General features: G+C 55.8%; 1 protein-coding gene across 4 annotated transcripts in view; it reads left to right on the top strand.

Annotated features, from left to right (window-relative positions):
- DOCK1 (dedicator of cytokinesis 1) overlaps window positions 1-6,708 on the top strand; it is a 287,380-nt gene extending 280,672 nt beyond the window's left edge. For 2 of the 4 annotated variants that reach the window (XM_087824025.1, XM_087824027.1), the window contains exons 49-52: window positions 1,975-2,173; window positions 2,617-2,770; window positions 4,279-4,430; window positions 5,569-6,708. In XM_087824025.1, the coding sequence (XP_087680151.1) occupies window positions 1,975-2,173; window positions 2,617-2,770; window positions 4,279-4,430; window positions 5,569-5,664 (601 nt within the window). In that variant the 3' untranslated portion in view covers window positions 5,665-6,708. Of the gene's footprint in view, window positions 1-1,974; window positions 2,174-2,616; window positions 2,771-4,269; window positions 4,431-5,568 lie in introns of all 4 variants that reach the window. The other 2 variants (XM_087824024.1, XM_087824026.1) reach the window with 1 other exon arrangement.
- Window positions 6,709-12,495: the final 5,787 nt, after the last annotated feature.

Genomic DNA, 12,495 nt, shown 5'->3' with positions numbered 1-12,495 from the left:
TGGGTCCCTGTCCCGCATGTTCCCAGCAGATGGGTAGTTACACCTAGAGGCTCGATCAGGTCCAGGTTTGATTTGCGGACAGGACAGCTTCATAGGTTCTTCCACTCAGAGGGGCATCGTGTCTCCCGGTGTCTAGTTCAGTGATGTTGATAATGGACACCCACGTTCAGTACCACGGCCGTTTAAATGGCACATGACTTCCCGACAAATCCTGCTGCACCTCACTGGGGGAAAAAGTGGGAAAGTGGGAGACACGGCCCTTGCTTTTGGCAGTCTCGATCCTCAGGGCATTTGCAGTGTGGTTTTGCAAACGACCCATCTAAAGGTGGCTTTCCATGTGACCTCACGACCCCGCTAAAGGTGGGTTTCCATGTGACCTAATGACCCCACTAAGGGTGGGTTTCCATGTGACCTAACGATCCCCTAAGAGTGGGTTTCCATGTGACCTGACGACCCCGCTAAGGGTGGGTTTCCATGTCGCCTCTCCCATACTGGAAAGGTCTCTGGAGCGGCCTCTCGTCAGAGCAGTGGGTTGGTTCCAAGCGCTCTGTTCACAAATAAGGTTACCAGAAGCCTGGGCGGGGTGAGGTGTGACGGCCTCTCCAGGTTTCCTTGCCTTGCGGTCGGCCTCCCCTGGAGGAGGCCAGCGCCTTCCCTGGTGGTCCAGGAGTCGGGCGGGCAGGTCACTGTGAGGCTGGGAGGTCTCCGGGCGGGCTCCGGCCGGCTCCCGGTACTGACGGCTCGAATGGGGGGGCCCGGGGTTTGCTTGCCACCAGGCTTGGGGCTGACTGCAGGGCACTGGGCGGGGAGCTCTGTGCATGCCCCTGGCTCCCTATTTTGTTTCTTTCAATCGTGTGGAAATGGTGTGTCGCCCACAGTGTACAAGACATTTATCAGAAATCACAATATGGGCTATTTCTCTTCTGTGACTGTATGACCATAACTCCTTTTAAGAGACCACATCTCTTGTGAAATACCATTTTCATGGGCTATGTTTTAAAAATATAAGATCCTAATAATAACAATACCTCACGTGTGAGTTAGCCTGCAAGGTTTTAGAGCCATTTTCATACTTTATGCACGTTGGCCCTGTACCCTGCCGCCTTCCTGCTGTGGGGAGTGAGATTCCAGTCCCATTGGACCCAGTTCTCCCCTCTCCTGATATGACTGACTGGGACAGAAACAGGATGCCCCCCCAGTCTTCATTAAAATAGGTCACAATTATGTGTAGACGTGTGTGTGTGTGCTTAGCTTTGACACGTGCCCTAGAAACTAGTCCAAGATCCATTTACTTGGTAGGTTGACCATTGACATGTTTTAACACTACCTCGTCGTTGATGTCACTAAGCAGAAAGGTGGTGGGGTCCTCCCTTCACCTTGTGACTGGGACACCCAGCCCACAGTTGAGACTTCCCAGCAAGTGGCAGGGCTAGAACCCGGGTCCTCCATCTGGTAGCGCAGCTCTGGGCTGAACACCTGAGGGCATCCCTGTAGCCGCGGGCTGGGCCGTCCGCCCCAGGGCTTTCACACGGCCGCGACCTCACGTCTGCAGTCCTGAGCTACCTGCACGAACCGAGTGGGGGTCCCAATGCCAGAAGTGCCTTTGTATGAGCCCCCCCCCCTTTGCACTGTGTCCCGGATAGTTCAGTACAAGTCTCAAGGTCAGGGCTCGCCTTTGAGATAGACCCACGGACCACCGCCCCTGCAGCCAACAGGCCCGCAGGAGAGTCCGGCTTCCCATTCCCCTCCTCCTGCAGCCGTGGGTTTTCTCCGGTCTGGTGTTTCTGCGGTGCAAACGACCCCCATCCATTGAGTCGGTGAACCCGCACCTCCCCCCAGCCCCCCTCCGCCTCCCTTTCCTGTGGCCGCTGCGGTCCCCGGCAGCGCGGGCCTCCCGTGAGCGCCTGCCGTGGCCGCGGGGTGCAGAGCCGCTGCCTGCGAACAGCCCGTGATGTAAACAGCCGCTTCCTCTAGGTTCGCCCTGGAGCCCCTCCTGCCCAAGAAGATGCACTCCAGGTCCCAGGACAAGCTGGACAAAGACGACTCGGAGAAGGAGAGGAAGGACAAGAGGAAGGAGAAGAGGAATAGCCGGCACCAGGAGACGTTTGACAAGGAATTGAAAGCCTCGGACACGGCCCCGCAGCAGAACGAGGCCGTGATCCTCTCGGAAACGGTACGTCCCGGGGGGCCCTCGCTGCCCCCTGGAGTGTGCGGAGCTGGCTGTGAAATGGTCACGTGAAAATCCAGGTCTCCCTCCACCCTCCCCTCACATAACCCGAAGCTGCAGGGCACCCAGAGGGCACAGGGGCGATTTCCCCTGGCCTCACACCGTCCACCCCGAGGGGTTCAAACAGGGAGGGCCCCCACATTCTCGGGCATCCTGATGTCTCCGAGGATGAGCAGGAATGCCGTGTTGTCAGAAAACAGTGCCCCTGTGCCTGTCCCAGGCTCCGGGCCTGAGCCCGTGGTCCAGTCTGCTCAGCTGGAGCCCCGGAGCCCTTCCCTCGGCTCCGCCGGCCACACCAGGTCCCGTTACGCCACCAGCTTTCAGTTCGGAGGCGGCCCACCTCAGCCCGAGACACACCCTAACTCCGAGCTTTCTGTCCCTCCATGTAGATAAGTCCCCTGCGGCCCCAGAGGCCGAAGAGCCAGGTGATCAACGTCATCGGAAGTGAAAGGCGCTTCTCTGTGTCCCCGTTGTCACCGACCTCCCAGCAGACGCCCCCTCCGGTCATGCCTCGGGCCAAGCTCAGCTTCAGCCTGCAGTCCAGTGAGTGGGACCTTCTCCGATTTGAACTCGGTGCTCCCGGTGCCTCCCTCCTTGGCCGAAACCCCTAAAGTTAGACCCCCTTCCTCCCCGGCAGCGCACCGAGTTTCCCTGAGCGCCCGACTTCCTGGCACTGCCCCCGGGGCCATCAGCACACCAGGCTGAAGCTCCTTCCCGGGCTGCCTGGTTCCCCGGGTTAGAGCTCGGGCCGCCCAGGCTCTGGGAACCTCCTGTGCCCTGGGAGGGGGAGGGCGGGTGCCTCGTGGGTGGCGACTGTGTGTGCAGGGTGATAAGGAAGTTTTGGAAATAGTAGTAACGGCTGCACAGCTATACAAATGTGATCAATGCCACTGATTTGTACACTTAAAATGGTTAAAATGGCCCTGGCGGGTGCTGCTCAGTGGTTAGAGTGTCGGCCCGCACACCGAAGCGTCACGGTTTTGATTCCCGGTCAAGGGCACGAACCTCAGTTGCAGGTCTGACCCCCAGCCCTGGTCGGGGCTCGTGTGGGAGGAACCTGTCGATGTGTCTCTCTCACATCGATGTTTCTCTCTCTCTCCCTCCTCCCTCCCTTCCACTCTCTCTCAAAATCCATGGGGAGAAAAAATATGCTTAGGTGAGGATTTAAAAAAAAAAAAAAGTTAAAATGACAAATATTACGTTGTCTGTGTTCTGCTACAATTAAAGCAGCCAACCAGCGCATCCTGGGCAGCGCCTGAGTCAGAGGCCGTCTCCCTTCTCCCTCCTTCAGCCGCAGGCTCCGTAGCCCCCGACGTGGCCCTTCTGAGGAGGCGTTTCCCTGACGAAGGATTTTTCCATCCAATGGGTCATCGGGAAAATGGTCACAGAGACCCGTCAGCAAATCCGTCAATTTTCATCTCTTTAACACAAAGGAAAACAGATTATTTCTCAGAGCCTCAACAAGGGCTGAGAATATGCCGTCCTAACAATCCCTTCTCCGTTTACAGTCGGCTACCTCTTTTGTTTACTTTACAAATCAACGGCATGTCCCTTGGCTTGTTGGCAGCCACCGTGCCCACTACTGCTAACGACCTCCTTTCATACCCCCGGGGCTTTTCCCGTGGAGAGAGGTCTGGGCGCGGCCGGTTGTGCCGCTGTTGTTAGACTTCGCGTAGGGATGCTCCCCAGGTAGTGCCTGCGGAGGCCTGGCACCTAGCCCTGGCTGGGCTTTGAAAAAGGCAGGTGACCCCCAGCTGCTTAAATGCCTTGGAGGTGACGGGACCGGGAGGGATCAGAAGGGTCCCGGGGTGCCGTGGCTGGTTTTACAGTGGATTCTAGCTCTGGTTGGGGTGCCTCCTTCCTGCCCGTCGGAGGGGATCCCGCCCTCTCCCTTGTCTGCCCCCCCTGCTCTCCTCTCTGCCCCGCTGACAGGCATTTCTTGGGATGAGCTGTTTCGGCCTCCCTGCTGCTCAGGAGAGACTGGGGAGCAGCCGCGTGTGCTCACACCCGGCGGGATGTGGGTTTGATTTTAAGTCTATCAGCTTTTCCAGGTTTGGAGCTGAACGGCATGACCGGGGTGGACGTGGCCGAGGTCCCGCCCCCCCTGCCTCTGAAAGGCAGCACGGCAGATTACGGGAACCTGATGGACAGCCAGGACCTGATGGGCTCCCCCCCGCCCCCGCCGCCCCCTCCTCACCACAGGGTAAGTCGGGAGCCTGAAACCTGCGTGTTTAATATCTTCGCCTCCACAGAATCGAACCCCTCCTTCCTGATGTCAGCGTGTTTACTTGGGTTTGATTTGGGGGGGGGGAGGCCACAGTGATCACAGCCACGGCCTGTGCAATCCGTGGCCCTGTCATTATCGCTGCATGGAGACACGTCCAGATGTGGCCTTGGAGCAAGGACAGGGGTCGCAGGGCCAACCCCATGGCCACGGAGCTCATTCCACTTGCTGTGCCGTTCTTGTGAGAATTTGATTTTGAAAAGTAGCTTTTCTGTGGAGCGGTTTGTCTTGCATTTTTAAGAGGCTGGCCTCTGTTAGGCTGCATGGGGACATGCTCCTGTTTGCCACCCTGGCCCCTGGGAAGCCCTTATCCCAGCCATGCCTCCAGGAGCATCACCCTCACACTGTCTACTCCGGGTGGGGACAGGCACTTGCCACTCAGAGAACCTGTAGGATTTGGCTCCCATTTGGGCAGAGCCCAGATCCCTGAGGCCACCCACCCTTGGCCATGCCTCTCCAGAACCCCTCCCCATTTAGATTCGGGGTGTTGGCCACCACAAGCTGGAGCCTTGTCGGCACTGGTTCCCTGAGGCCGGCACCCTCCCGAAACTATTTTAGTCATTAATCTGCTGGGAGGCTCTCACTGCGCAGTGGCCTCGGGGCCTGCCCACTAATGCAAATATTAGCCAAACGTCTCCCAAAGCTTTTTAAACCAGTGCTCTGTAACCTGTTGACAGTTCCAGACACAGCCTTGCGAGATCCGCCACGCTGACCCCCGGTTCTCCGGGCTGCCGTCAGGCGGGGCTCCCGGTGGCTCCACGGCGGGGTGCCGTGCAGGGCGCAGGGAAGGACACAGCCCGGAGCTCCCCGTGCAGGCTCCTCCCCATTCACTTAGATGAGCCCGTTGTGGAGGGGAAATACCCCGCTCATATCTGTGCATCTGCTCAGCCTCCGCACAGACCAGGCGACGGCAGACGAGCCGAGACGGCGCCTCCCCCAGGGGTGCAGGGCAGCTCTCCCTCCCTGCCTTGTGCCAGGGCGGGCCCCGCCTGCAGGCCGCTGCTCTCCCACCGGAGCATCAGTAACGCGCCGTCTCCCTCGCATTCCTGTCTTCCAGCACCTGCCACCTCCACTGCCCAGCAAAACCCCACCTCCTCCCCCTCCCAAGACCACGCGCAAGCAGACGTCCGTGGACTCCGGGATTGTGCAGTGAGGACAAGCTTTCAGTGAGCCGCAAAGACCAAGCTGTCATCTCTCCCGCCCTGTCCCCTTCTGTGTCTGGCATTTACCTCATTGGACCTGTGATGTCTGACATTTAGGGCAACTGCTTTTCCCTAAAAGGAATTCGTTCCCAGCCTTGGAGTGCGTGGCCTTTAGTGTCGGGGAGCCCGGTGGATGCGGGTCTGGGACGTCCTGGTGCGTTTATCAACGTCGGGGGCTTCCGAGCGTGTCCCTGAGAGAGCCTGAATCTTGCCCAGAGCCCTTTCTTTTTGTGCCAAATGACACACTAGCCAAGAGCGAGGTTGAGCTGAGCCGAAGGCAGCAGCAGGATGGTCCCCCCTGAGAACCAAGCGGTACCTGAGCGCCCCGAGCCCCACCTCAGCCAAACCCCGGCTTCCACGCGGGCATCTCATCAGACCCCCCGCGGCTCGTGGCGGGGCCTTGTGTTGGTTGAATGTATGTATCCGACATCACCCCTCCGGGAAGTTCCTGGTCTCCTTCGGGATCAATTAAAATAGGATATTCCTCAGCTACTGAACAGTTACTAATTTATGGAGTGGAAACACCGTTAAAAATACTGGATCAAGGGAAAAATAACTGCGTATAGGAAGATGAGTTTCCTTCTCTGTAAGTAAAGGATCCAGGAACCACGAGAGATGGTTTTACCTGGGTGGATTCTTCCGGTCCTCTGTACAGAAGTTTGTATATATGATGGTTCCTAGGCCTCGTGTTAATTTTCGTGGTCCTTCCATTTACTGTAATAGGTGTCCACACTGAGTCGCAAGTATGTGTTCTTCATTTTTAATGGCTGGAAATGTAAAAAATAAAAATCCAAATAAAGTTCTGTCGTCGTTGTTCTCAAAGCTCCAAAGTCCTGAAAATGTCAGCGAACGATGATTTTTGAAAAACTAACTTTGTATAACCTAATATTTGTATTCTGTCATCTATATTTTTTTATTCACTATAATCATGATACCCATCTAATAGGCTCAAAAGTTAATCATTGACAAGGAAAAATAAAATTTATTTAAAAAGACTCACGGTGTCTGACATACGGTGTTTTTATCCCTGATGTAAAGCACAGATGCTCCTCTTTGCTTTCCTGAAGGGCTGTGTGACCCCCCTCAGACAGGTGCACCCCTTCCTCAATATGGGTCCCCTGGGCGCGCCTGCGCCTCACTTCTGCCTCCCCACTGCGGGTGTGAGCGGGCTTTGTTTAGCAGGGTCTGTTTTATAACTTGAGGCCCGTCAGACTTGAGAGCTTTCTCTGGATCTTGGGTGGCAAGAAACAAGGCAATAGGGTCACCTTTTCCACGTGAAATGGGTTCCCCTGTGTCCCTTCCAAACAGACCCACCGAGAATAGGTTCACCGAGTGTCCGGCTAGAGAGTAGGCTTCACGGCTTCTGTGGGTTCCCCACTCCTGGGAGTTTTCCGTGAGCCTCCACTTATTGCTTTTAAACCTGTGTGAACAGCTCCCACATGTAGAAAACGGTCCTTCAGCTGCCACCATGTGGATACGCGATGCTGTGGTGCTGTCTCGTCGGGTAGTTTTCTAAATCGCGTGTGTGTTTCAAAGTTGTCCTACTGTGTGCATGGCTTTCTACCCCACTCTTTCCACGTATATAAACTTCTGTGTCGTTAAATATTTTGGGTGCCAGGAAGCCCAAAGCTACACTTAGCTCTCGCACGGTCGGATTTCGGTTTTATTTTTCTGCCTTCCAGAACGCGTTATGATCTATTACAGATTCATCTCTATGTTAACTCTGCAGTTTCATGGGTACTTTCCTCAGGTTTTTATTAAAAGATGGTATAGAAGCCAGATTTTACCAGCAGAAACATCGTTTCCTTCTTTAAAAACTACCCTTGGTGCTTGAAAATTGCTTCCTAGTATTTAAAGAAATTATTTCTTAATCAATGTTAAGACTGTTCTTTTATGTAAAGATTCGATCTTTTTCATTAGCTTTGGCCCTGATTCTTTCTCCGTATTGGGCTTTGCTTTCATGTTGGCCGAGGCCTTTGTTGTGTAATGGGTTTTAGCTTTTGCTTTCTAGTTTTATCTCTAATTACTTTTTAGTAATTACTTGCTTTTTAAAGGCTGTTTGGGGACTTGTACCTTTCTTATTTTTCCAATCTGCCCTTTTCGAATTATTTAAACATCTCTTTAGTCGGTGATGGCTTAGAAAAACGTAGCAGGGAACCTGCTGGGCCAGTACGTCTTTGCTTCCAATAAGCTAAAACCATTTCTCCCTGTGTGTCTGTCACCAGCACAATAAAGCAGGTGTCCTTCGGTCCTGTGACGACCTCAGTGCTGTGGCTGAAGATGAAACGGGGGAGCAGGGCCCGCATGAAGTGTGACCCCAGCAAGCTCAGTCCCGGCCCTGCAGCCGCCCGCTGCCCTGCGCGCCCCAGGGAGGAGGTGCCCCCTTCACGCCCTAGTTTCCGAGCACCGCTTCCTCCTCTCCCTGGTCGCCTTTAGTTTGGCTGCCTGTTGCCACCTGTTTGGCTGTTGCTGTTCCTTCATGTTTATTTTCAGTATTGGGAAGGGCTGATTACCATCTGTTCTTCATCGTTTCTCGTAACTGGGCGTGTCCTTTCCACGGCTACATGCCAGGAGCTGTGCTGGGCACACGGGTAAAGGAGGGAGACCCAGGCCCATCCCCTCAATCTCAGAGTCTGCTGAGGGAGTGGACAGGCCAGCAGCCAAGTCAGATTCAGCTTATTGCAGCCTTGTGTGGTGGGCACCAGGCATGACAGAGAAAGGAAGAGAGGCCTTTAACACAGATGCCTGGAGCATGTGTAGAACTGGGCAGACTGGGGGAGGGAGGGTGGGCTTCAAAGAAGGGAGAGTGATCTAGTAGAAACAGTGCATGCAACCTCCCAGACACCTGAGGGAGCCTGTGCTCTGAAGGAGCTTCCAGAAGACCAGCAGGATGGTCCTGTGTCGGGGAGCAGGCTGAGGGAGGCTAGGGAGCTGGGCAGCACCCAGGTGGGGCCTGCCTGTGCCTCCAGGCCATTGTAGACACCCTGAGCCCTGTCCTGCATGCCCCGGGAGGACCCACACGGCCTCCATGTCATGTTCTCCTGTGAATGGAGCCCGGGGGACCATGGTGGAACATGAAAGGAGCATGATAAAGCATGGTCGAGAATGAAGGAGCATGGTGGAGCATAATGGAACATGATGGAGCATGGTGAAGAATGAAGGAGCATGATGGAGCGTGATGGAACATGATGGAGCATGGTGGACAATGAACGAGCAGCATTGAACATGATGGAGCTTGAAGGAGCATCATGGAACAGCACTAAACATGAAGGAACATGGTGGGGAATGAAGGAGCATGATGGAACATATTGGAGTGTAATGGAGCATGATAGAGAATGAAGGAGTATGGTGGAGCATGAAAGAGCATGATGGAACATGATGGAGCATGGTGGAGAATGAAGGAGCAGCATTGAACATGAAGGAGCATGGTGGAGCATGATGGAACATGAGGGAACATGATGGAGCATGGTAGAGAATGGTGGAGCATGAAGGAACATGATGGAGCATAGTGGAGCATGGTGGAACATGGTGGGGAATGATGGAACATGATGGAGCATGGTGGAGAATGGTGGAGCATGGTGGGGAATGGTCGAGCATGGTGGGGAATGATGGAGCATGGTGGAACATGGTGGGGAATGGTGGAGCATGGTGGGGAGTGGTGGAGCATGGTGGGGAATGATGGAGCATGGTGGAGCATGGTGGGGAATGGTGGAGCATGGTGGAGCATGGTGGGGAATGGTGGAGCATGGTGGGGAGTGGTGGAGCATGGTGGGGAATGGTGGGGAATGGTGGAGCATGGTGGGGAATGGTGGGGAATGGTGGAGCATGGTGGGGAATGGTGGAGCATGGTGGAGCATGGTGGGGAATGGTGGAGCATGGTGGAACATGGTGGGGAATGGTGGAGCATGGTGGAGCATGGTGGGGAATGGTGGAGCATGGTGGGGAGTGGTGGAGCATGGTGGGGAATGGTGGGGAATGGTGGAGCATGGTGGGGAATGGTGGGGAATGGTGGAGCATGGTGGGGAATGGTGGAGCATGGTGGGGAATGGTGGAGCATGGTGGGGAATGGTGGGGAATGGTGGAGCATGGTGGGGAATGGTGGAGCATGGTGGGGAATGGTGGAGCATGGTGGGGAGTGGTGGAGCATGGTGGGGAATGGTGGAGCATGGTGGGGAATGGTGGAGCATGGTGGGGAATGACGGAGCATGGTGGGGAGTGGTGGAGCATGATGGGAATGGTGGAGCATGTTGGGGAATGATGGAGCATGGTGGGGAATGGTGGAGCATGATGGGAATGGTGGGGAATGGTGGAGCATGGTGGAGCATGGGTAATGAAGGCCAGTGTGGGTGATATGAGGCCGGGCTGCCATGTATCCAGGTGACCTTGCCGGCCACTCCAGAGCATGTCCTCGAGTGTGATGGCCTGATCATGGCATGGATCCTGTGCCCCTGGAGGACCCGCCTATGAGGCACCGCAGGCCAGAACGCCCCTTGCCCATGGTTTCCTAGTGACCCTCGGCTGCACTTACCGGAAGGGCCTTTGGGCAGTGGTGAAACTCCCTCATCAGCTTTGATAAGCCTTTGGGTGGAGTTACAGACCTGCAGGGGGACCATCTTGCCTTCTGAGGTGCCCCCAATCTCTCACCACATAGACTTGCTGCTCCTTGTAGGCTATTTGGGTGCATGCGATTCCTTCTTAGGACCTTCCTGTGGATTTCATGGTCCAAAAGGTAACTCAGCTCCTTTCTCTTTCTTCCTGAACAACTTAGTCCTAAGGTCGTTATTGGGGACAGAGCAAGGTAAGCATCCACACTGGGGAAGGGGGTCAGGGCGAGACGGGTGTCAGAGCCAAATGCAATAGGAGAGAGGACCAGCTTCCCCTGGGTGAGGGCAGGTAGGAGCGCTCTCCCCGAGGAGGACAAGAGGGGAACAGAAGGCGTGGCCCCCGGGTCTCTCAAAATTCACTGGGCTTTGGGTTTTTCTTTTCATCATCAGAGCCCATGATATTCTTATTGGGGGTGAGCAGGGAGAGACAGGTGCCCCCAAGAGGGGCCAACAAGCCAGCCTAAACCCCTCCATCCCCATGTCGCTTGCTCAGGCAGAAGCAGGTGGAATTTTCCCATTGCTGCCCTGACCTTGAGAGATGACCTTCACCACCCTGGTCAATGCTGGTGGTGTCTTCACCCTCCCACAGTCACTACAGATCATGTCCACCGCACACAGTACACAGGCTGTGCAAGCACGTCCGTGGAAACCCCCTGGCGGTGACCCCACGGCAACACCGGGAGCACAGCAGCCCCTTGGATGCTTGATCACGGAGCCCTGGCTCCACCGCTGCCGACAGAGAGGCAGCAATTCCAAAGGTAAAAATAATCATTCTGGAAACTGCAATATTTCTGAATTAGCATAAGTTATGCTATTTTAAAATACTTGTTCACAGGTAATTTAGCATTATGAACACTTGCGTTGGAGAGGAGGGCACTTGATATCGAACAAGGAGCTCCCTGCAAAAGGCAGGGTTATTTTTAAGCTCCTACACAATTTTGGTTTCTCCGCAGGGACTCAGGTGACATCTGAGGGCTTTCGCTGCCTTGGAGAAGCTATCCCACATTAAAAGTAAACTTGGGGGTCAAAGCAATGATGAAAAAGCATCGGAATCGTCCCGCAGCTCTTTGGGGACGTTAGGGAAATGAGGTTCCTTGATAGAAAGGAAACCCTGTTATTTTAGCTTTGGCGTGAAGAGCCCGCCGCTTCCCTGGGCCGGGTGGCCTGGCGGGAGGCTCAGTGGGCAGGAGGGGCCCGTGGCTGAAGTCTTCCCTTTGAACGGGCCTTGGATAGGCCGCCCGCGGAGGGAGTGGAGGAATGTGGGGAAGGCTGGACCTGCCGTCCCCGTCCTGGCTGAGAAAAGAGGAGCTTTGCATGGAATTGAGGGTGCGTTGGATGGTTTGGGGATCATTCCAGGCCCAGCTCCCGAGGTTTCAAGACCTGGAGCACCGGCGAGGACGGTCTGGAAATGCATTCCCGCGCCGTCCCCCAGGCCGGCGTGGCCACGGGCAGGAAAGAAGACGGGGAGGGGGTGGTGTCCACAACCGCACGGCCCATGATTGCGAAAAGCACACGAGGAGTCCCAGGATGTCGTCTCAGGAAAGGCCCTTGGAGCCCCCGTGGCTCAAGGCCTTCGTTTTGAGGTTCTGCTCTCATTGGCGAAGGCAGCTGGTTAGTACCCGTAAGGGAACAGGGCCAGTGAAGTCGGACATAAGCCTAATGACTAGGGAGCAGTCAGGCATTAGCCTGACTTTCTAGAAGCTGTAACATTCACAGTCCCCAGGGGACCACCCATCCTCTGCCCAGGAGACTTAACCCCCACCCCCCAGCTGGGCTCCCCGATTAAAATGGACAGAAAACAATGAAAGGGAAATGCCTCTGCTGGGCGCACGCGCAGTAGGAGCCAAGAGGGACCATGAAGGGGAGGGGCCTGTCCTGGGAAAAGGCTCCGATGGGATGAGGGACAGAACCCCAGGAGCCCCAGGGAAGGGGGCGGATGGGGGTCCAGCACCGGCTGGTCTGAAAGGGGGCACCCCTCCCCTAGCCCGAGGTAAACCTAACGAAGGCCCCCCTCGGACAGAGCCCGAGGAGACGGCGGCGAGCCCTGGGGGGACGGAGGTGCCCCGCTGCCCTGCTCCGGTGAGATGGGCTGCGCTTCGCACAGCAGGACGGAGCTGAGCCACTGTTGGGAGGAAGCACCAGGCACCTGGGGCAGTCGCTCGTTTCGGCCCCGGTGAA

This window comes from Miniopterus natalensis, chromosome 14 (assembly GCF_054644295.1).
Source record: "Miniopterus natalensis isolate mMinNat1 chromosome 14, mMinNat1.hap1, whole genome shotgun sequence".
Lineage (NCBI taxonomy): Eukaryota > Metazoa > Chordata > Mammalia > Chiroptera > Miniopteridae > Miniopterus > Miniopterus natalensis.
Note: the sequence above shows the minus strand (reverse complement) of the source record. Positions and strands in the feature narration are given on the sequence as shown.